This window comes from Columba livia, chromosome 26 (genome assembly GCF_036013475.1).
Source record: "Columba livia isolate bColLiv1 breed racing homer chromosome 26, bColLiv1.pat.W.v2, whole genome shotgun sequence".
Taxonomy (NCBI): Eukaryota; Metazoa; Chordata; class Aves; order Columbiformes; family Columbidae; genus Columba; species Columba livia.
The window spans coordinates 293596-314000 of NC_088627.1; the positions used below are offsets into that span (position 1 = coordinate 293596).

The 20405-nt window shown below is 52.9% G+C and overlaps 3 protein-coding genes and 1 long non-coding RNA gene across 21 annotated transcripts in view; 1 reads left to right on the plus strand and 3 right to left on the minus strand.

Moving 5' to 3' along the window:
- The window catches only part of LOC102096692 (lethal(3)malignant brain tumor-like protein 1), a 35382-nt gene extending 26605 nt beyond the window's left edge, over nt 1-8777 (minus strand). For 4 of the 7 annotated variants that reach the window (XM_065041306.1, XM_065041304.1, XM_021297539.2 and 1 more), the window contains exons 1-3: nt 2385-2433; nt 1177-1285; nt 526-697 (exon numbers count right to left, since the gene is read on the minus strand). In XM_065041306.1, the coding sequence (XP_064897378.1) occupies nt 526-697; nt 1177-1285; nt 2385-2418 (315 nt within the window). In that variant the 5' untranslated portion in view covers nt 2419-2433. Of the gene's footprint in view, nt 1-525; nt 698-1176; nt 1286-2384; nt 2434-8232; nt 8548-8577 lie in introns of those variants that run through there. The other 3 variants (XM_065041305.1, XM_021297541.2, XM_065041308.1) reach the window with 3 other exon arrangements.
- MECR (mitochondrial trans-2-enoyl-CoA reductase) overlaps nt 1-20405 on the minus strand; it is a 182136-nt gene that overhangs the window by 156300 nt on the left and 5431 nt on the right. For 2 of the 12 annotated variants that reach the window (XM_065041328.1, XM_005509674.4), the window contains one exon: nt 15706-20273. The exons of 3 other annotated variants lie outside the window; for them this stretch is intronic. In XM_065041328.1, coding sequence (XP_064897400.1) covers nt 20110-20273 — 164 coding nt within the window. In that variant the 3' untranslated portion in view covers nt 15706-20109. Of the gene's footprint in view, nt 1-15705; nt 20318-20405 lie in introns of those variants that run through there. 7 more of the 12 variants (XR_010468113.1, XR_010468112.1, XR_010468111.1 and 4 more) reach the window with 7 other exon arrangements.
- On the plus strand, nt 7823-13585 carry LOC135576407 (uncharacterized). The gene is made up of 2 exons (XR_010468114.1): nt 7823-8034; nt 10446-13585. It is a non-coding gene; the product is annotated as an uncharacterized LOC135576407 (long non-coding RNA).
- On the minus strand, nt 10723-17697 carry SRSF4 (serine and arginine rich splicing factor 4). Its single transcript, XM_065041322.1, has 6 exons — nt 17538-17697; nt 15900-16042; nt 14963-15075; nt 13066-13280; nt 12198-12281; nt 10723-12027 (listed from the first exon to the last, which is right to left on the minus strand). The coding sequence occupies exons 1-6, from the start codon at nt 17642-17644 to the stop codon at nt 11322-11324; spliced, it is 1368 nt and encodes a 455-aa protein (XP_064897394.1). The 5' UTR covers nt 17645-17697; the 3' UTR covers nt 10723-11321.

Here is a 20405-nt window from a genome sequence, read left to right on the forward strand (position 1 = left end):
CGCGTGCAACAGAGCGCAGGTTTGCACAAAGAGAAGTCCTGACGGGACTTGATGAAAGTTAAGAAAAGATGAGGTCAGGGCTGAGGAACTTGTGTTCATCTGCCATTAACGCAGGTCTCTAGTGGTGCAGAGAGTGTACACGCAAGTGCCTGTTAATAATAAAACGCAATCGAACTCTGCGGTTTGACACTAATCTTCAATATCGTATAACAGTACTTGACTGTAGTCAGATCAAGTATTTTTGGAGGCGTTTTGATTACTGTGAAGCACACTTGGTGCGCAGGGCTGTGGCTACAACTGGAGAGCTACAGCCTGAAACCCCGACTTCACACGAGCTGCTCACCCTTCCGACCCCTCAGACTCCAGAAATGCTCATTACTGATGTAAACCAGGATCAGACCCAGACCGTTCTCACGGCTGCGGAACAACCTCCCTCAGCTCCGCTTGCATTGCACAGTGAAACCTGAGACACAGAGCTGTCCCTCTTCACAGCTCTCTAAGGAAAACACCAGCAGCCTCATTTACCTCATCCTCATCTGCGTTTTCCTCATCATCCTCAGACTCCAGCAGCAGTCTTCTCTTCCTTCGGAGGCGCTTGACAGGTCTGTCAGCCTCATCCACCTGACAGCCACTGCCGGTATTAAGATTTCTACTATTTCCCCTGTTTCTGCAATCATCTGGAATGTCTCTTGTATCACTAAACATTCAAAATTGAAAACAAAAACAAATTAAAAGTGCGACAATCCTCCTGCAGTGTACCCAGCGTCTCTGCACCTCTTCAGGAGAGTGAGGATGGCTGAGAACCTAAAGAAGCGAATCGAACTGGGCAGATACTTGTCTTTTAAAAGCGCTCCAAAGTACCAGCACAACTCTCACCAACAGAGCAGCACGGGAGGGGTTTTAATTTTGCCTTTTTACAACTCTACAGGAAATGCAGCCATCAGCCTTATCTGTAGGATGGGGAACTAAGGCATCAAGCACACAACCAGCATTTCTGGGCCGAGCTCTGGAGCGGAGCTTTGCTGGGTGCGGGAGCCTCACGGCACCGGGACGGTCACCAACAGCTGCGCAGGTAATACCTGCTCCGAGTTTACTCACAGCAATGCTTCTCTTTAACACAATGTCCTCTTTAAATGCTTTTAAACACAGACCAGGAAGAACGTGGGGTGTCTTTACCTGTCCCTGTGCTGCTGGGAGCCCGGCTGAGTCCCGAACTTGCCGTTCTCAAAGCAATCCATGTGCTCACAGGCCTGGAAATCGGAGCAGGGCACGCTGTCTCTGGGCACTGCAGAAGCAAAGAAAGAGACAGCTCTTAAGATGCTAAAACTTTGTATTTTTAAACACCTTTCATGCCATCAGTTCTGTCAAAGTCCTTTATAAACTTTCATTAAGGGAATCTCGGTATCCTATGGTGAGAGAAGTAATTATTGTCTGTGCACTGACATGGAGGAAAAACCTTTTTATGTATAATATTTTCATTTCAGAGAAACCCTGCCCCTGTAAAAGTGCATAAGGGGGATACAGTCTCAGGGCTACGATCAGGACACAATGACAAATCCTTTTGTATTTCTTTATTCCTAGTAACCCTCTAACTTGAAAGACAAATGTCAAACAAGTCCATCTTGTTTGGATACTTCTAACAGTTGGTTAAGTTTAAAAAATTCAGCCTTTATATATACTTTGTGCATATGAAAATCCTTCCCAGGCAGCCTCTAAAAACAGTACATTGTTGATGGGAGAATAGAAACTATTATTTCTATATCTAGCAAGGGATATATATCAATCTTTCATCTGCATAAAAGCATGAAAATGTAAGGAATAACTACAATATATCATTTATGTTTACGTGCTCCTGTGATGTGAGTTCTTCCTAGTGCAAATTAATTTATGTTCAATATTTTAACAAAACAAAATTGCAGCGGTCCTCATGATCAGGCACCTACACTATCCCGAGGTGCAACTGCTCAAGTAACCTCACACGCAGACTGTGCAGGGGGCTCCTACATCGCACCATTCCTGTGCGGCATTTAGTGGCACCGTTTGTGTGCGCTCGCTCCATCAACCCATTTCGAATGCCTCATTAAACACTTTAAGAGAAAAAAGAAAACAACCCCACACCACACCACACAATCCAGAACGCTGAGACATGAGTCACTCTCCTCTTTGTCTAAAGCCGTTTTCATAGCCTCCTGAGCAGTACTTGTACTCGCTCTGCCAAGACGACTGATATTTTTCATTTACGTTTGGTTGCTCCCTGTAGGCCGGCGTGGCTGTGAGAGGCTGCAGAGCACACACGCCTGCGCCAACCGCGACCTAAACCCTCTCCCCGTGCCATTGGGACCAACGATTCCAGGCACGGAGAAGACAAAACAGGGAAAACTTACAAGAACCGAGAGCGCTGGAAGAGCTCTGCTCCATGATCCCACTGATCTATGGGATGCACTCGGACTAACAGCGTGTGAAGAATTTTAGTGCGGAGGTGTCCGTGGAAGAGCCGGTTCTTTGCCTGATGGACTGAAACCTCCTCAGCTCGTGCAGCCGAGGAGAATGACCCAGAATGAGCAGGAGCATAAGCGAATGCCTGTAGGTGTAAGCGAATCCACACCAGAGAGCTTACAATGAAGTTTGAGATGAGACAAGCGGGCAGGGAAAGCAGGTCCAAGGCATTCCTACCCCAAAACAGAAATAGTTCCATCAAAATCCTGGGAAGCCAACTGGCAGATCCTTGACCAGGCAGGCAACGAGAGACCGTTCTCTTCCCAAAGAAGAAATGCAAGAGCTCAGAGATTAACATACAAATATTCTGGTTTAAGCAACTGGTTTCTGGATAAACAGAGTAAGAACAGGTCTACAAAGAACTGAGATTTTTTTTGTCCATTACATTGACGTGTGTGTCCAGTAACATGCTTGTATTATCCTGTTAAAACTCAGTTTTTCCCTAATCTTAGGTATGGTAGCCTCAGAAACCTCAAAAGTCTTGTGGCCAAGTGTCCCTTGTGGTGAGCCGGTCAGAGGAGACTCTCCTGGACGTTCCCGCAAAGGTAACCAGCACTGCTGGGCGTTCATCCTGAGAGCATTCTGGTCTCACGGCCGCAGAACACGCAGTTTAGTTTAACACAGGCTCAGACTCAATCGCTGTCATGACAAGTACATCACCCATGTTAGGGAGAGACACTGATGTTGTTGCTGGAAAGAAGGGGCTCCAGCTTCCCAGAACCACCACTGAAAGAGATCCCAGGAGTTCAGCCTCAGCGTGAGAGCGACGTTTGACCGCACGGACCAGCCCAGCCCAGTGTTTACAAAACCACGCTCACCTTGCGCCAGGGAGAGCACAACGCGTGCACCACGTACTGCTATGACTAGGCGCTAATTCACTCTAAATACACCTAAAAACATTCCAAACGAGACGGTGACTCACTGCACACTGCGTCAGGGAGCACCCCGCTACTGAAATACGCGTTTCAGTCAGACCTGCTTCCAGAAGCTTTTGCAGAAAGCTCTCTGCTCTCTTCCCCAGCAAAAGGCTCACCTTCCAAAGCAGCGCTCGAGGCAGCGGAAACGTTGACAGCAGCAGGAGCACAGCTGGCTGGGCCGGCATTTACTGCTGAGGATGAAAGAGGTTTTATGGCTTCTGCTTCAGTAATGATTTCTAGCAGTCCACACTCATTTAAACGGAACTGCAGGTAACAGAAGCAGGTTCTCATCCTTTCCCCCTCAGCCCTTAAATATAAAACTCCAGCTACTTACAGCCCCGCGTAATGGTGAAGAACAGCGGCACAGAGGCCGGCGAGAGCGAGCTGGGAGGGCGGGAAGGGAGCGACGCGGAGCGGCAGCTGAGACGCCGTTCAGCCGCCACCGGTTTTAACCGAAAAGCGGGTGCAGATCCGCAGCCGGTGACCGCGGCTACGCACTCCGACAGACCCGCACCAGCACCGCGTGCCGCGGCCCTGAACCCGCGCAAAGCAGCCGCATGTAAAGCTGGCCATACATTAACATTTACTGTAGCCTTGTAAATCCATAAACGCTCACTTGTAGCCAACATTTTTATGCCCGTTTCAACAAGGGTTAAACCATCACTTTTTAGATGTTATTCTTTGCATTCAGGCTTTAAAAATAGAGAAACTCAGACACCAAGACTACGTGCAGAGCTCCCTCTGGGACGGGGTTTGGAAGACACTTGGAGAGAAGGAATTAAGTTGTAAAATTTACTTAAAACTGGGGCAGGAAAACTGTCAAAACTCACAATGTAGAGAATAACCTTACACTAACCAGAGAAGACCTGATGCAATAATGGGCCTTCTTCACCTCCGTATTTTGTCAATCTAGTAAAATCCCTAGAAAAATGTAATAAAGAAACTACTTTCCTTATAATGTTCCCTATCAGTAGAATCTACAATAAAATCAAGATAGCCCAATAAAAGGAAGCAATCCACGCAATTAAAAAGACAGCAGAAACTAACTTGAAACACTCTGAAGAGCCGTCGCCAGGCATGAACGTTCCCATTTGTCCCTATTTGTGATTGTTTTTCATCTTTAACATCTTAAGACTCAAAAACATGAACGCAAAAGAAGATACAGCAAAACTGAGTCACTCAGTGCCAAGTCGCAGATTCAGATTTATGAAATGATAAATGACTGCCACGCTGGCAGAGATAATGGTTCATAATGAATATGCTACCACCCCGACCTCTGTGCTTTATCTTTTGGTAGGGAATCCATAGGCAGAGGAGGTCAGAAACACCCCGGTTTTGATCCTGTTTCTGTCGCTGAACCACCGTGCAGCCTCGGGGAGCCGCTTCATCATCAGTGTAAGAAACCAGCTTCGGCTTTTAACATCCATCTTGGCTTAGTTATGAGACAAAGAGGAAAACGGAAAAAAGGCACAAGTTCATAGAAACAAACAGAAGTGTGTCGGTTAAATGGGTGCTCGGGGGCTCACTGTACTTCTCTAGACACCATCAAACCTAATGGGAAGAGAAACATTTCCACAGAAATTCCATTTCAGATGCTGCCAGGTTGATTTCCAATTACATGAGGATTTCAGTATCTGGATATGAGACTAAAAGTGATAAACACAACAGTGCAATAAACCCAAAGACTGTAAATCATGTAACACCACCCAAACTTGCAGCCCTTCTGGCTAAGCCTCCACGTACCAGGAGGCAAAACTCCATTCAAGAAGCAGCTGGCATCAAGAAAACCATCTGACACTGAGCTGCTCTGGGAATAACCGACTCACAAATCACCTTTCTTCCCCGAAACCAAATGGGAAACCTAGCAAAGCCGTCCATTTAACTCAGTGCAATGCACGTGCGTCCAAAGCGAGCCGGCATTCCGAGCTCACGCATCCCCGGCCTCCCGTTCGACTCGGCAGCGGTGTCTAACACCCGCCGCCTTAGATCCGCCAGTCGCTCTCAGGACGTTAGCGGAGAGCTGAACTGCGGTTTAAACGGAAACAAAAAAATCACGACTTCTCGCAGGGCACAACTAATCTGGTCTCAGGAGCTGCTCTGAACACTTACCAGGTCAGACACAAAAATCATTTGCCTGTCCTTTGCTGTGATGATGACTGATGATACTTTACTCACCCGTCAAAAGCGATTACTCACCTCGGGCAAGTAATATTTTGCAAGGCTGAACTAATACCATTACAAAAGAAAACCCCAAACAACCTCACCTCCAGGAACCTCATCAGTCAGGGACTGAAATGAACTTTCAGATCCTGCAACGGAAGCGCACCGGTGCCTCGAGAGAAAGCGTTAGCAGCCACCGGCAGGCGTTCAACAGCAGCGGGAAGAGCTAAGCGTTTCCACTATCTATGTCAGCGAGAGACAGAAAAAGAATACATATATAAAGTTCAGAACTGAGGAATTCCAGGATCCATCCATTGTACTTCCCATTAATTTTTGCTTCGCACACCCAGGGCCTGAGACTGTGACTCTACCAATCCCAGTCCCACCAGTGTAACACTCACACACACCAGCGATCGCCACCCAGCGCCACACCACAAAAACCACCAAATTCAGCAGCACCCAAAGCAGCCCCTACCCAGACACTGCAACTTCTGCCGCTTCTCAATGCGACCCGATTTGTACAGCAACAGATGCAAGACGTAAATCCTTTCCATCACCCGTAATCAGAACTGTTTTCACACAAAACTTAATGACCTGTAAGGAAGCTGTAAGATTTGATATTCGAGATAAAGTCAAAATGCAGCGCTGGGGGAAAAAAAGTGATTCTGCTAATGGAGAACTAGACGTTCAGTCACACCGCGGACGTGTTTAACTAAGACACAAAACATCAGTTCTGCAATGAAACACGCCCTTAAAGTGGAAGTAGTTACTGAAAACACAGAGTCCCAGAGCGTCAGGGGTTGAGGGGCCCTGGAAAGCTCATCCAGTGCAATCCCCCATGGAGCAGGAACACCCAGATGAGGTTACACAGGAAGGTGTCCAGGGGGTTGGAATGTCTGCAGAGAAGGAGACTCCACAACCCCCTGGGCAGCCTGGGCCAGGCTCTGCCACCCTCACCCCAACAAGTTTCTGCTCAGATTCTGTGATTCTGCGAGATGAGCCGCACGACCTGGAGCAGCGGTGACGGCTTCCACGCCTGCGGTCACCTCACGTGACAAGGGCACTGTCCTGCCACAGCTACGGCATAAATCAGGCTACCAAAAGAAACCCTGTGTTCAGGAATACGTCTTCTACCTCTGCTGAGATCTACCATGCTTCATTTAGCAGGATTCAATCAGAAATTAAAAGAAACAAACAAATGGAAAACACAGGACATGAGCCAAAGGATGCTAAACCTAATAATAAAACATCCATTCCTGGGAGGTGAAGTATTTTGCCAATAAGTTGAGCCATCCTCTGGAAAGCAACCTGCCTAACGGCCGATGCTCCTGCCCCGCAACCGCAGCAAATACAGAACTGGTGGTAAGAGGTGCAGCCGGCATGGCCGAGGCAAAGAAAACACGGCCCTGGGCTGCGAGGAGCCAGCGGCCGGCAAGCCCCTGCGGAGCAGTCTGTGACCACGCGCCCACTGCAGCTTAACTACTGTGGCAACAAAAACCACAACGGCAAGAGAAATTAACTGTGGCCAAGAAAAACGGCCCGGCCCAGTCTGCCCAGGAGCTGTCCCGTTGTTATCGGCAGCTCCAACTCAGGCTCCATTTCCACCTCTGCGCTCACAACACATTACCATTTATTTAACACGCGTTCAGCCTTAATGGGATTATTTGCAACGTAAAGTGCAATCAATTTTAGGCCAAAACTAGAGCACAGAGGCCAAAAATGTCCTCTGTTTTAATTTCATCTGTAATTACTTTATAAGACTACAATCCAGCAAATTACCCTGGGGACTCTTACTAATTAGTATCACATATCTCACACCGCCAAGTCGAAATACTGAGGAAACCCTGTCCCCACCCTCCAAAATACGTAATCTGGGTAGCTGGGACACAGAAGAGGAGGGAAGCAGCATGCTGACGCTAGCGAGACCGTGTCGGGCCGCTGTCCACCGCTGCGCGGCAGGAAACCTGCAGCCCCGACCACCCGCTTTCTCTTCTCTTACTTCTACTTTATTATGTAATAACACATGAACCAGAGAGGCCTTACGCAATTGAGCACAGAAGATGAGAGCTCTTTATCCCTTAATCCCAATTACAAACCAATGTGTGTATGTTTTTGTTCCTTTTTTAAACTTATCTGGGCAACATTTGAATACATAAGAGTAAATGCTTTCATATTAAAAACCTAGTGCAATTCCTTCTGGCACCAGGCGTCACTAAAACTGTCCTAATCCCTTTCTGCTGAACACCAAACACCACCAAGATTGACCCCTACTGATCTCTACCCTCAGCACTGATCAGTACTTTCAAAGTACTACATTTATCGCTCTATTTATCTGGCACTGTCCTGCTGTTCATAAAATCTTGATATTAGTTCCAGTCTTTGAATTTGCTGTCAGAAAGTTTGATGATGTTTTTTTCCGCTCATGTAAAGACTATTTTCAAAGCCGTGTTTCTGCTCTCGGGTAAGTCTCAAAACCTACTTCCAGCGCACGGTATTTCCGAGTTTCCAGGCTCGCGGGCAGCCGGCGCCAGAGCGGGGCCCGGGCGGCACTCCGACCTGCGCCGCCGCCTGCGGGCTCTGGAAACGGGCACAGAAAACACCACAGAACTCTAAACGTTTCGTCATTTTGATCCGCAGCCCGTGAACAACTTAAGCTCACCTTCCGCACACCTCCTCAGCTGAGCTTTACAGCAGACTTTCTCCTTTACAGTGCTTTAAAACGCACTTTCCCCACCCAACCGGGAGCTTTAAGCCGAGGGGTCTCCCTCAGCGCCCGGACGGGAGGAGAGGAGCCGCCCGAGGGGGGCTCGTCCTGGCCGGGGGTCGAGCTGTGACGGGACGCGGGGCTGCCCCTCACCCCAGAGGCGCCATTTCCCCTCGGACCCCGGGGCCGAGACGAGCCGGGCCGAGCGGAGCGGCCCAGCCCGGCCGCGTCGCCCCCGCCACAAGATGGCGGCGGCGGCTTCCCGCGCTCCCGCCTGCCCCCCCAGCCGCCTCCACTCACCCCGGCCCGGCCGCCCGGTGCCTCTCTCGCCTACCGGGGCTTTTTAACTCCGGTAACAATTCGTGCCCCGGCGGCCCCGCGGGAGGGCGGAGCGCATGCGCGGCGGTGCCGGTGCCGCTCCCGGCCCCGGCTGAGGCGGCGCCGCGGGCAGGGCGGGGAGCTGGAACTGGGACCGGGACGGGACCGGGACGCACTGGGCCGGACTGGCACTGGGACGGGGCTGCACTGGGACAGGCTGGCACTGGGACGGGGCTGCACTGGGACAGGCTGGCACTGGGACGGGGATGAACTGGGACGGACTGGCACTGGGACGGGGATGAACTGGGACAGGCTGGCACTGGGATGGGGATGAACTGGGACAGGCTGGCACTGGGATGGGGATGAACTGGGCCGGACTGGCGCTGGGATGGGGATGAACTGGGACAGGCTGGCACTGGGATGGGGATGAACTGGGACAGGCTGGCGCTGGGATGGGGATGAACTGGGACAGGCTGGCGCTGGGACGGGGCTGCACTGGGACGGGGCTGCACTGGGACAGGCTGGCACTAGGGCAGGGCTACCAGCTGTGCAGGGTGCACTGGGGCCAGCAGGCACTGGAGCCGGGATAAGCCGGGACGGGACGGCGGCAGACGCGGTCCCGGTCCCGGCCCCACGCCGGGTCCCGCTCTGCTGGGCCGGCCCGCGCGCGCCCGTGCGGAGCTGAGGCGCGTCCCCCAGGCCTGGGCAGCGGAGACAAGCGCCCGTCCCGCAGGGCGCGACCCCGGGGCCGCCCCAGCGCCCGCGGGTGGCGGGAAGGCGTCCCCTCTGCCCTGCATTTGTTAGACTGGTTTTTCTTCTCAGTATTTCCCTTTGGTTTTGAATAATGAAACAATAAAAGCAGCGGCGGTAAGATATTGTAATGATGCTTTGGGTCTGTTGTTTTTGTCTCGGTGGTGGGGAAGGAGAACAAGCAGGCCCCAAGCTGTGACGACTTAAATGTAATGGGATTTCATGGAAATAATAAATGAGATTCGAAATGGCTCATTTGAAACACACATCATAACATTCCTCATCCCTCAAGTGAGGCACATGAAATACCCATCTTTAAAATCAGAAAGCAGATGCGCTTCTCACCCTGTCCGGGTGTTGTGGACGGTGTTTGAGCGCTGGCCGGGGCCGGGTTTACGGGAGCCAAGAGCTGGCAAGTCACTAAACTCTCCATGTTTATTTAGACTTGTATTTTGGTTTTAATTGCAATAATTGAGATGTACCTATTTCAGGGCTTCTCACACTCTATCCCACACAATTTCTGCTTCCCTTCCTTAGACTTAGCCTGGACTTTATCATTCGTGGATTTTCTTAAAGGCATCTTTCAGCTAATGATCCCCTATTAGCAAACATCTTGCCCAGCCTGGTTTGTTTCTATACCAAGATTAAGCAGCAAAAGGGATTAGAAATGTTATTATGTGAGCCTAAGATGTTAAAGCACTAAATGTATAGAGCTGCAAAAGGCTTTTCCTCTAAAGGAACTAAACACGACTTCGGCAGCGCTCGCTGACGGTGCCGCGGCAGCGCGCCCCGTGCCCGGCCCGAGCTGCTCGCCAGCCCCGGCCCCGCCGGAGCCCCGCGGGCTGTGCCCGGCGCAGCTCCCGCGCTCGACACCCTTCGTCTTTTCCCTATGGAAGTGCGGGTTTCAAGTGATCAAATTATACAGAATCACTTGCACCTATGAAGTCAACATCCAGCCGCAAGAACCGCTGCCGTGAGTATTGCCAGTGTGAAATCTCCTAAAGAAAAGTTGTTGATAAAGCCATAAAACCTTTTTTTTTTCCTCCCCCTCCCCCCAAAATAAAAACCTCACAAAATGTGGTTTGCCCTTTATTTTTCAGCCCGTTGCTGGAGGGCAGAGCAGAGTGCTGGGACGGCGCTTCTTTATGCAAAGCCACCCGTGCAACAGGACAGCTTCTGGAAAGGTCCCTTGGAGCAATTCGCCAATGGCCCAAATATGAAATTGGGATCTTATTCAGGAATATCTAATATTTATTGTTCTGGAATATCTAATATTTATTGTCCAGGAATATCCACAAAATCCCGTCCGGAGCTGCTGCCCCTCCTGCCCCCGCCCAGCTGACGAAACCCAGCGACAGCCACGCAACCACCACCAAGTGTCGTCAAGCAAAAATAGTCTTTATTCCACTTTCATGGAAACAGGAGTCACTGCACTTTGCAAGACAGGGAAAAATAAAATAAAAAATCTTAATATAAAACAAGGATATTGTCACAATACCATATATGGAACTATACTTTTCCCTATGGATTACTGCAAGTACCTATTTTTTTTCCTTTAGACTGTACTATTCACAACTTTGTGAGCCCAAAACCAAAAGTAGTATGAACTGAAGACTTAGCACTTCCACTAATGTTGTACATCGAGGGGCAAAGACTGTTGAAGCCATCGTACCTACCCAACCGTCCTCCCGTCAGCCCACCGAGGTGCAGCGCTCCCTCTCTGCAAGGCTTTTCCCGGCAAACAGGGCGATTCTGGTGCTCCAGGAAGAGCGATATTTAAAGAGAGCCTTTCTGTCGGACAGAAGTGAGCTGAACAGCCCTGCGCCAGCGAGCACAGCGCGGAGGGAGCAGCGCAGCTCACGGCAGACACACCGCCAGGGTTGTTCAGAATATACAGCATCGACGTTTCTACTTCAATCACTTGCGCTACAACTACTGAACATGTACAAAAGACTTTTCTGACCGTTCCAGCAAGATTAGGATCTGGAGCGAGACCTTGACCGTGATCGGGAGCGTGACCTAGAGGCAGACCTAGATCTAGACTTGGACCGGGATCTAGGCTTTGAAATAGACTTGGACCTGGAACGAGAATCTGATTTGCCACATGGTTTTGACTTGGAAATGGACCTAGACCTGGAGTGAGACACCCGGTGCGCAGCTCCATCCTCGCCCTCCCCTCTCCCCTCTTTTTTGTCAGAATCTGGTTTTGGACGCTCCTTTTCCTTGGAGGCTGACCTGGACCGCTCGCGGCTGTCCTTCCTTTTCTTCTTGCTACTCGGTTTGCCGTCTCGCTTGCTGCGCCTCTTGCTTTTCTGGCTCTTGCTGCGGCTCCTGCTCCTACTTCTGCTCTCATCCCTGCTCCTCTTCCTGCCTTTCCTTTGATCCTTGCTGGGGCTCCTGCTCTCGTCCCTGCTCCCGCTCCTCGCGCCCTCCCTCGCCTGCCCCCTGTCCTTACTCCCGCTCCTACTCTTCTCCTTGCTGCGACTCCTGCTCTCTGCTTTCTCATCGCTGTTATGGAGAGCGCCCTCAGATTTGTCTTTACATTTGTTTCGGGACGTCTCTGCGCTCCTGCTGCGGCTCCTACTTTTATCCTCTTTACTTGGAGTCCTGCTTTTCTCTTTTTGGCCTCTGCTACAGCTCTTGCTTCGACTACGGCTCTTGCTTCTGGAACGGGACACAGACCTGAAAGCAAAAAGGCAGGAGACAGCTCCACTTTAATGTGGCTTGGATTTGACTAGCTCTTAGATACTGTGCATAATATGGCAGGGAAAAACAGTGTTCCTACTGCAAATCTAGGATGCTGCTTCTCATTTAAGTGGGTAGCCCCCATTTCTTCCGCCACAGAGACATACCTGGATCTTGATCTACTCTTGGAGCGACTACTACTGGCACTGCGGCTCCTGCTCTTATGAGAATGTCTGCTGCGCGAGCGAGACCTGGAACAAAAGCAACCAGCGTCACGTTAGCGCGTGCCCGCGGGAGCTTGCGACCCGCGCGGGCGAAACCCACAGTGCTAAAGCGCCTTGCACGCAGCTGAACGGTGAGAGCGTTACACAGGGAAGTCAGACTCGGGGCGCCCTTCTCCCCACCGCTCCTCCCCTGCGGCCGCGTCTGGAAGTGAGCAGGCTGCTAATCCGGGAGGAAACACGCGCCCTTATTTGAGATAAGGAAGCAAAACCTCTTTCAAGTCAGAGCTTGGATACAGTGAGAGCCTGGGACAGAGCTCTGACTGCAGGCTTTGGTTTAATGTCCCACGAACAGCAGGAGTTTGCCTGAGTTTTCTCATGACAAGTTCTACCCCCGAATGCAGTGTGGTGTGCTGAAGCAGCTCTCGATCCTATAATGAAAGCAGCGAATCTCTAAGAAACAGGGAACAGGTGAAGGTTTCCAAGCTGAGAAGGAACTGTTAGTCCTGGTGCTTATATCAGAACACAGTGTTCAGAGCCAAAGCGTTAAAAGCACCTTCTGTTTCATCCTGCAGGCTCAGCCGCACCTGCCGGGCGGCCTCATCCTGCGCGAGCTGCGGACCAGCCGCGCCGGGACGAGCGGCACGGTGCGGGGGCTCGCCCAGCACCCTCTGAACAGAGGCCTCGTTGCTCTCGGTTACTTCTGGCAACTCACAAATCCTCAGAAACTAGATTTACTGAGGACTCTGAACTCCTCCAGTATTTATGTAATTGCAGCTAGATTCGGTCGGAGCTGCTTCAGAGGGAGACGTACCTTGAGTGGCTTCGGCTTCTGGAGTAAGAGCGGCGCCGCCTCGACCCAGGTCTGTCTTCCACTAATCTAATCTTTCTGCCATTTACTTCTGTCCCGTCCAGCTTTTCAAGGGCTCTTTTCATGTCAGAATAGGATTTGAACTCAATCACACCTTCATTTTTCCTTCCTTTGTGTGCATCTGCATATGTCACCTCCCCTGCCTGACGCATGTAATCCTGGAGGGAGAGGACAGAACAACCATCGCCTCGAATCCAGAGCCGGGCTCCCACTTCTGCAACAACGCCCGCTTAAACCTCCTCTGCTCACACGGATGTCAGCGAGGGTTTAACCAAAGCGCTTTTGCCAAATAACACACCAGGACTTCACCGACTCTGTGCGATTAGAATCAAGGTGGTGCCGATAGTTTGGAACCAAATGATAATTTAAGGTCTCCCATCTCACGTCTAATAGCAAATATGCTCTGGACTAAAAGTTTCAAAGCAAAGAAGCGATTAAAGAAATAAAACGCTTGCTCTCTAAATCTTGTTTTCAAAGGTTCCTCGGGAAAGGTGATAAACTTAAAGGTCAGATCTGGAGAGGAGAAGCCCACAGGCAAGCGGGCGTCCCCTCGCCCTCCCCCTGGGCACCAGGTCCCGTCCTGCGGGAGGAAAGCCCCTCTCCACCAACAGCTGGACCCGCCCCCACTCCGGCTTCCCGGCTGCGCCGTTTCAAACCCCGAGCGCTGTGCTCATCGGGGTCGCTCCGCCTGCCCGGAGCGAACCGTGCGGCGGGGCCGCGCTCAGCCACCGCGGGCCCGGCTGCCGCGGAAACGGGCACGGAGCTCGGGCTCAGACCCTCTGCAGCCCAGCTACTCCCACCTTCAGCTGACTGCGAGGAAAGCTGTTCGAAAGACAAGCAATGCGTCCAGGAGAGGATTAATCATGCCATGCTCTACTGAAGACTTTTAACACCAGAAGCAGAGAAGCTATTGCCAGTGTGAAGCACTAACAACAAAAGGCATTAGAAGAATCTCGGTACGTACCTGAACTAGTGTTATATATTCAATTACAGACCAGTTTCTACTACGTCAAAGTTTGTTTAGACCAAATTTTATACATCCTTAAAAGAGAACCATAAAAGAAAATGCTCTTGTAACAAGTGTTTTTAACCATTGCTGCTAAGTTTGATAAGGAAACACTATCTTTTGGGAGCTACTATTGCAATTCCGCTCCCTGTCCTGCCCCCATCCGTGATGCTGATAGTCACGAGCCAGCACTTCACCTCCAGCGTACTGGGGCTGCTGGGGGCTGCAGTCGCCCGCGGCCTCCTCCGCCCAGGGTCCCGTCCCCTCCCGCGGGCGCTGAGAAGAGTCGCTTGAGCAGGGGTTTTGCGGGACTGCTCATTCTGGACGCATCCTTGCCCTGGAAAACTCTCTAGAGCAGCTTTGCAGGATGCGGAAATTCTTACGAGAGGCTGTGCAAGAACAACGTGATTGTTTCCAAATAGCTCTAACGCTTTACAAGTTGATGAACAAAATCCAAAATGACAGGGGTGAACTCCTCCACCTCTAGTGAATCCTACCGCTGGCATCATTGAAGTCTGACAGGGCTTACACATAAAACACAACCTGTACGTGATGGTGGTTTGTGTCAAGGCAAAAAGGTTATTCCAGCGCCCAGTGACACTGGGTCTGCACCTGCAGCTCCCGGCGCCACATTATTAACTTGCTATATGCAAACACACTTCTACCGTGACTTAACGCGTGTATTACTTCCCAAATAGCACACATACGAGTTCACAGACTTATTAACAAGTTGGAGTCCAGCACACAGGTGGACACCAGTTTTCCTTGTTGAAAAATAAGCTTTTTTACCCTTTGTGCTCTTTAATAGAGAGGGTAAAGAAAGGGGCCTCATACCTTAAGATCTTGCCAACTGCAGCGGCTTGACAAGTTTTCCACAATCAATCTGTATTCTGTACGGGTCGGAGGACCGTACTTATCTCTTCCGCTTCTTCTATAACCATATCCACCTTTAGGAGGTGACAAGCAGACAGCAGCACTTGAACCGGGGGAACGCAGCGCTCGCCCGACCCCCCGCCGTCCTGCCCGCGCGTAGAGACACGACAGACGAACCCACCCCGGCCTGAGCCCCGGCCCCTCGCACAGAATAACGCTAGAAATTACTCAAGCACATAATTAAAGCAACGCGCGCAACTATAATTATATTACAATTCGCATGCAATTAAATTTATCTTTAAAACGGTTCGAAAGAAGAAATCAAATTAAGCCAGTTTACTAATGTTACTTACATTGCTCAAAGGCTTTCTGAATATCTGACCTGAGCAAAGCTTTTCAGGCACCTATTTCAGATTAATCTCATCTGTCTCTAACCCCTGGGGTCCTCAGCACCCAGGTCTAATGGGAAAAGGCTGCGGTCGTCACATGGCTTCCTTTTATTTTTTGGTCAGCCAAGGGCCACAAAGGTCAAAGAGCCACTCATGGAAAGGTAACCCCGGGTCAGCAAATGGGACGGGCAGTCATCTTAGCCTCAAAGGACTCTTTCAATTAAAACATTGAGGTCTTTGTTAAGTCTATGTTAAACATCACAGAGCAAATAAACCATTTAAATAGTTAAACAAAATTATAATAGTAAAAAATGGTACAAGAAATCGCGTTTATTAATTTATCAATTAAAATAGTTTAATACAACAACGTTAAGAAATATTCAGATCAACAGTTACATTTACAGTTACAGAACACTATTCACAACTTCATAGCACTTTCTTTTAAAGTTACTTTATTTAAAATTACTTTTATTTAAGCTAAGTCGGGACACAAATGCGTGAGTGCTTACTGCGTCCGGAACCGTACGAGCTGTCGCGGCGGGGGCCCCGGGCGTGCTCCACGATCACTCGCTCCCCGCACAGGTCCTTCCCGTTCAGCTCGTACACGGCGTCGTCCGCGTCGCGCACGTCGTCGAACTCCACGAAGCCGTACCTGCGGAGGAAGGGAGGCGAGCGTGGGCCGCCGGCGGGAAGCTGCCGGCCTTTGGCTCCGCTCTGCGCTTCCTGGCGGCTCCAGCTCCGCCCGTAGCGGTACCTGAACTAACGAAACATTCCACAGCGACTCCAAACGCCGCAAATAAAGTTGCTGTTTCTCAGGTGAGTGCTGTTGTTTCAGGGAAGGAACAAGCGTGATTGATTTATAACAACTGAAACAATCATAGTCGATATAAAACTGTTCAAATAGGAACTTTCTTCCCTTCGACACCAAAAATAGAGCGAGCGCAAACATTTCAGCGAGATCTCGCCCTAAAAGCGATTACTTGCCAGGTGAAGTGCCTGGCACGCGCCAGCCCTTTAAGGACAATAACGCACAGACCTTCGAAGCTAGAAAAATGGAGGAATATCTGAATTCGATGATGTTTATTTTCCCATCTCAGGTAAACATCACTTCAAGCCTTCGAACCGCAAGCTGAAACTACAATTAGCAGCAAACGAGACCCTTCCAGGACTCTGCTGCAGTTCCATGCTCTCGTCCACGCTTTTCAGCTCCACCGCAGGAACAGCCACGGGCTGCGCGCGCCGGCCGAGCGCCCGGGGTCCCGCACGGGGTCCCGCACGGGGTCCCGCACGGCCGGGGGAGCGCGCCAGCCAAACGCCACGCGGTAACGCTCCATCGTCTGCTACGCGCTGCTAAAAGTAAACCCTGGGGAAAGTGAATTCACTTCTGACGTGAAATTAACAATTAGTTCTCCCGGCTAACAATAATAAAATCCATCTTCCGCTTGGCCTTTGTACCCAGACTTCAGGTTGGGTTTCTTGTAAAAAGTAAAGATGCCAACGCGCGTGAGGCTTCAAGTGCTGGGGAGAAGACACCACAACAAAGCAGTTTGTTTTCTCTTGGAACATCCACGCTTGACCGCGCTGGGCAGGATCCAGACCCCCAGCTGCCGGAACACACGTGGGGCGGGGGGCAGGCACCCCTCAGCTGCCGGCCCTGCGCCCCCCCCGGGGCTGCGAGGACAGACCTGCCTGGAAATAGGGGGTCTGCCCCCCAATCGGGTTTTGGGGCTGTTGCCCTGGCTCACCCTCGGGGGGGCCTGGGGACACAAGGGAACCCCCCAGGGGACACCCGCTCCCCACGGGGGGCACACACCCGGCCACCTGACCCCCCAGCACCCGATAACTGAAGCAGGGACCCCGCCGTTGCCATGGGAACACAGGTGTCCTGCCCCCCCCGGCACAGCGGCCCAGGGGCCTGCCCCCGTTGCCATGGGAACCCAGGCGTCCTCTGCCCCCCACCTCCCCACAGCCCCAGGCGCCCCCTCCCTGTCCCCAAAAGCGACTCAGGTGCCGGGGAGGACCCGCCCGCCCCCGCGGGACGCCCAGCCGGCCCAGCCGGCCTGCCCGCCCCTCCCGCCGCCCCGGGTTCGGGCCGGGCCGCGCTCCTCCGGCGGGCGGCAGGAGGGGCCGGGCCGGGCCGCGCTCACCCGTTCTTGAGATCCACCTCCAGGATCTTGCCGTAGCCCTTGAAGAACCGCTCCACGTCCCGCTCCCGCGCCTGGTAGCTGAGGCGGCCGATGTAGACCCGCGGCATCGCGCCCGGCGGGCGGGACGGGGACCCGGGACCGGGACCGGGACCGGGACCCGCGGGGGCGGGGCTGCGCGGGCGGGGCGGGGCCGCAGACACGTCACGGCGCCGCGCGGGGCGGGAGGCAGCGATAAGTGCGGATACGTCATGGAAGGCCACGCCCCCCTCCGTGTAATTGCGTCTCTTTAAAGGGGCGACGGCGCCGTGGGGAAGCCGCGCGGTGACAGCGCGCTGGTGGGCCCCATGGGCCGTGGGGGTCCCCCCTCGTATGGAGAGAACGCATCGTCCCCCCTTCCCCATATGCAGGGCACTTGTGGAGGGCCCCACTTGCCCCACGTGCCAGGGTATGAGTGGGGTCTGCCTCCCCTATGGGTCAGGGAGCTCATGGGGTCCCCTCTCCCCATATAGCAGGTGATTTGGGGGTCTCCCTTCCCCTGGGTTGGGGAGATGGTGGGGATCCCCCTTCTCCATGGACACGGTGATGGTGGGGGCTCTCCTACCCATGGGTCAGGGGGCTTGTGGGGTCTCCCCACACGCCAGGTGCTGTGGGGGTGCCCCATGTGCTACAGTACTTACAGGGTCCCCTATATGGCAGGGCTTTGTGGGGTGCCCCCCCCCATATGTCGATACTGACGGGCTCCTCGTTCCCCAAGTGCAGGCAGGGATGGGGGACCCATCCCCACAGCCTGGGGTGCGCAGGGGTTCCCACCATGGTGTCCCCATCCCCGGACACCCCCAACCACACCCACCCCCAGCAGAGACCCTCGGAGCCTCCCAGCATCACCAGCCACCCCCACCCCGTGACCAAACGGTTGATACGTGCATCACCAGCCGCTGGTTTTCCAAGCACGATCCTGCTCACCTGGCAAGGAGAGTTACATCCAGTTATTTATTCCTTCGTGCTCTGGTGTAGGAGCAACGCTTGGGAACGTTCTGTGAAAGTAAGAGAGTTCCCTAAAGCTTGTTAGGCTTTATTGCCCAATCAAATAAACAAGGTGGATAAAGCTTTGCTTTAATTTTTTCTGGTTTGTGTCATGCTTAATAGTGCTCTTAACGATCTCAGAGTCATTGTCTTGCTTTTTTCCCTCGCTTTATTCATCAGGTGGGAAAACTCTGGGACACACAACGCCACCCTGCCTGCAGCGCCGCCCTGCCTGCAGCACCGCCCTGCCTGCAACGCCGCCCTGCCTGCGACACCGCCCTGCCTGCAATGCCGCCCTGCCTGCAATGCCGCCCTGCCTGCGACGCCGCCCTGCCTGCAATGCCGCCCTGCCTGCAATGCCGCCCTGCCTTCAACGCCGCCCTGCCTTCAACGCCGCCCTGCCTGCAGCGCCGCCCTGCCTGCAACGCCGCCCTGCCTGCAGTGCCGCCCTGCCTGCAACGCCGCCCTGCCTGCGGCAGGGATCAAATGGCTTTAATGCACCCAAGCAAACTCAGCTGCTACCACGGGGCTGGGAGGTTTAATTGCAAAGTGGTGTTTTCCACTTCCCAGGGAGGTCAAGATGTGCTCGCGGCTCTTCCCGGCCACCAGCAACAGGCGCCCACGCCAGCCTGGGCACTGAAACGTTTATTGGCAGCATCTTAAAAAATATATACGTATATTAGACATTGATTTCTCGTCACAATCAGTGGTGGCAGCAGCAACAGCAGCAAAACTCAAGTCCAGGTAATGCAAAAAAACTCCCCTTGTCCCCCCCGCGACCTGCCGTGTCAGTCCTGTCCCCACCGGGAATGCCACCACCCCAGCTGCCCCCAGGGGCTGACGGTGCTTTCAGCTGTCACTGCTGTGGGGGCACTTGGTGGTTTGGCGTTTGTTTTTTGCTATTTGAGTTTGTTTTTGAGATGAGGTGATGCCGAGGGCTGGAAAAGCCTCTGTGCCCTCGACCCGCCGGCACCGTGGGGCTGCCCAGGGAAAAACTAAACAAATGAATTTTAAAAGTTGTTTTTCTCTGCAGTTCAACGTGGGGAGCGGCCACTTGGAGGCTGAACTTCAAGGGGGGACACGGAGGTGGCTCAGAAGCTGCAGCAGCGCCGGGGGGAGCGACCAGCCCCAAGCTGCCCAAAGTCACCAAAAATCACCTGGAGGGACGGTGCCAATGGCAGAACAGCCCACAGCTGCTAAGCCAGGCAGACGGCGGCTGCGCAGCCCCGAAAACACAGACGTGAGGGATCTGCTGCTCCGCAGACACCCTGAGCTGCACGAGCTGCCGCCCGGATTCCCTGAGATTTCTCTTGCACCCCAGCTCGCCCCAGCTAAAGCCAGCCCCCCTCCAGGTGCCGTTACACACAACGCATCCGTGCAGAGCTGCAGGGCTCTTAAAGCTTCGGGTGGGCACACAGAAGTTAAAAATAAAAACAAGAAAGCTCAGTGCACCTGGAGGGTTTTCCCCGGTTTCCCCGCAGCACCTCTGCTCTGGGGGCGCGGCGGCTCGGCCGCGGGGAGCAGCCCCGGAGCAGCCCCGGAGCGCGGGTCAGAGCAGCAGGATCTGCTTGGAGGACGCGAAGGGTTTCATGGAGTTCTCCAGCGCCGCCCTGTAGTCCTGCAGCGGGACCGGCGTGCAGGCCGGCGTGCTGAGCTGGCCCCTGCGGATGAGCTGGAACAGGGCGTCCATCATGCTGCTCACGCTGTCCCGGTCTGCGCGGGAAGGACGGGGCTCTCACCGCCTGCAGCGGCGCGGGCTGGCGGTCCCCGGCAAACATTAACCTCCTCTAAACCCCAGGTCCCTCAGCCGCTCCCATCACACTTGTGCTCCAGCCCCGTTCCCTT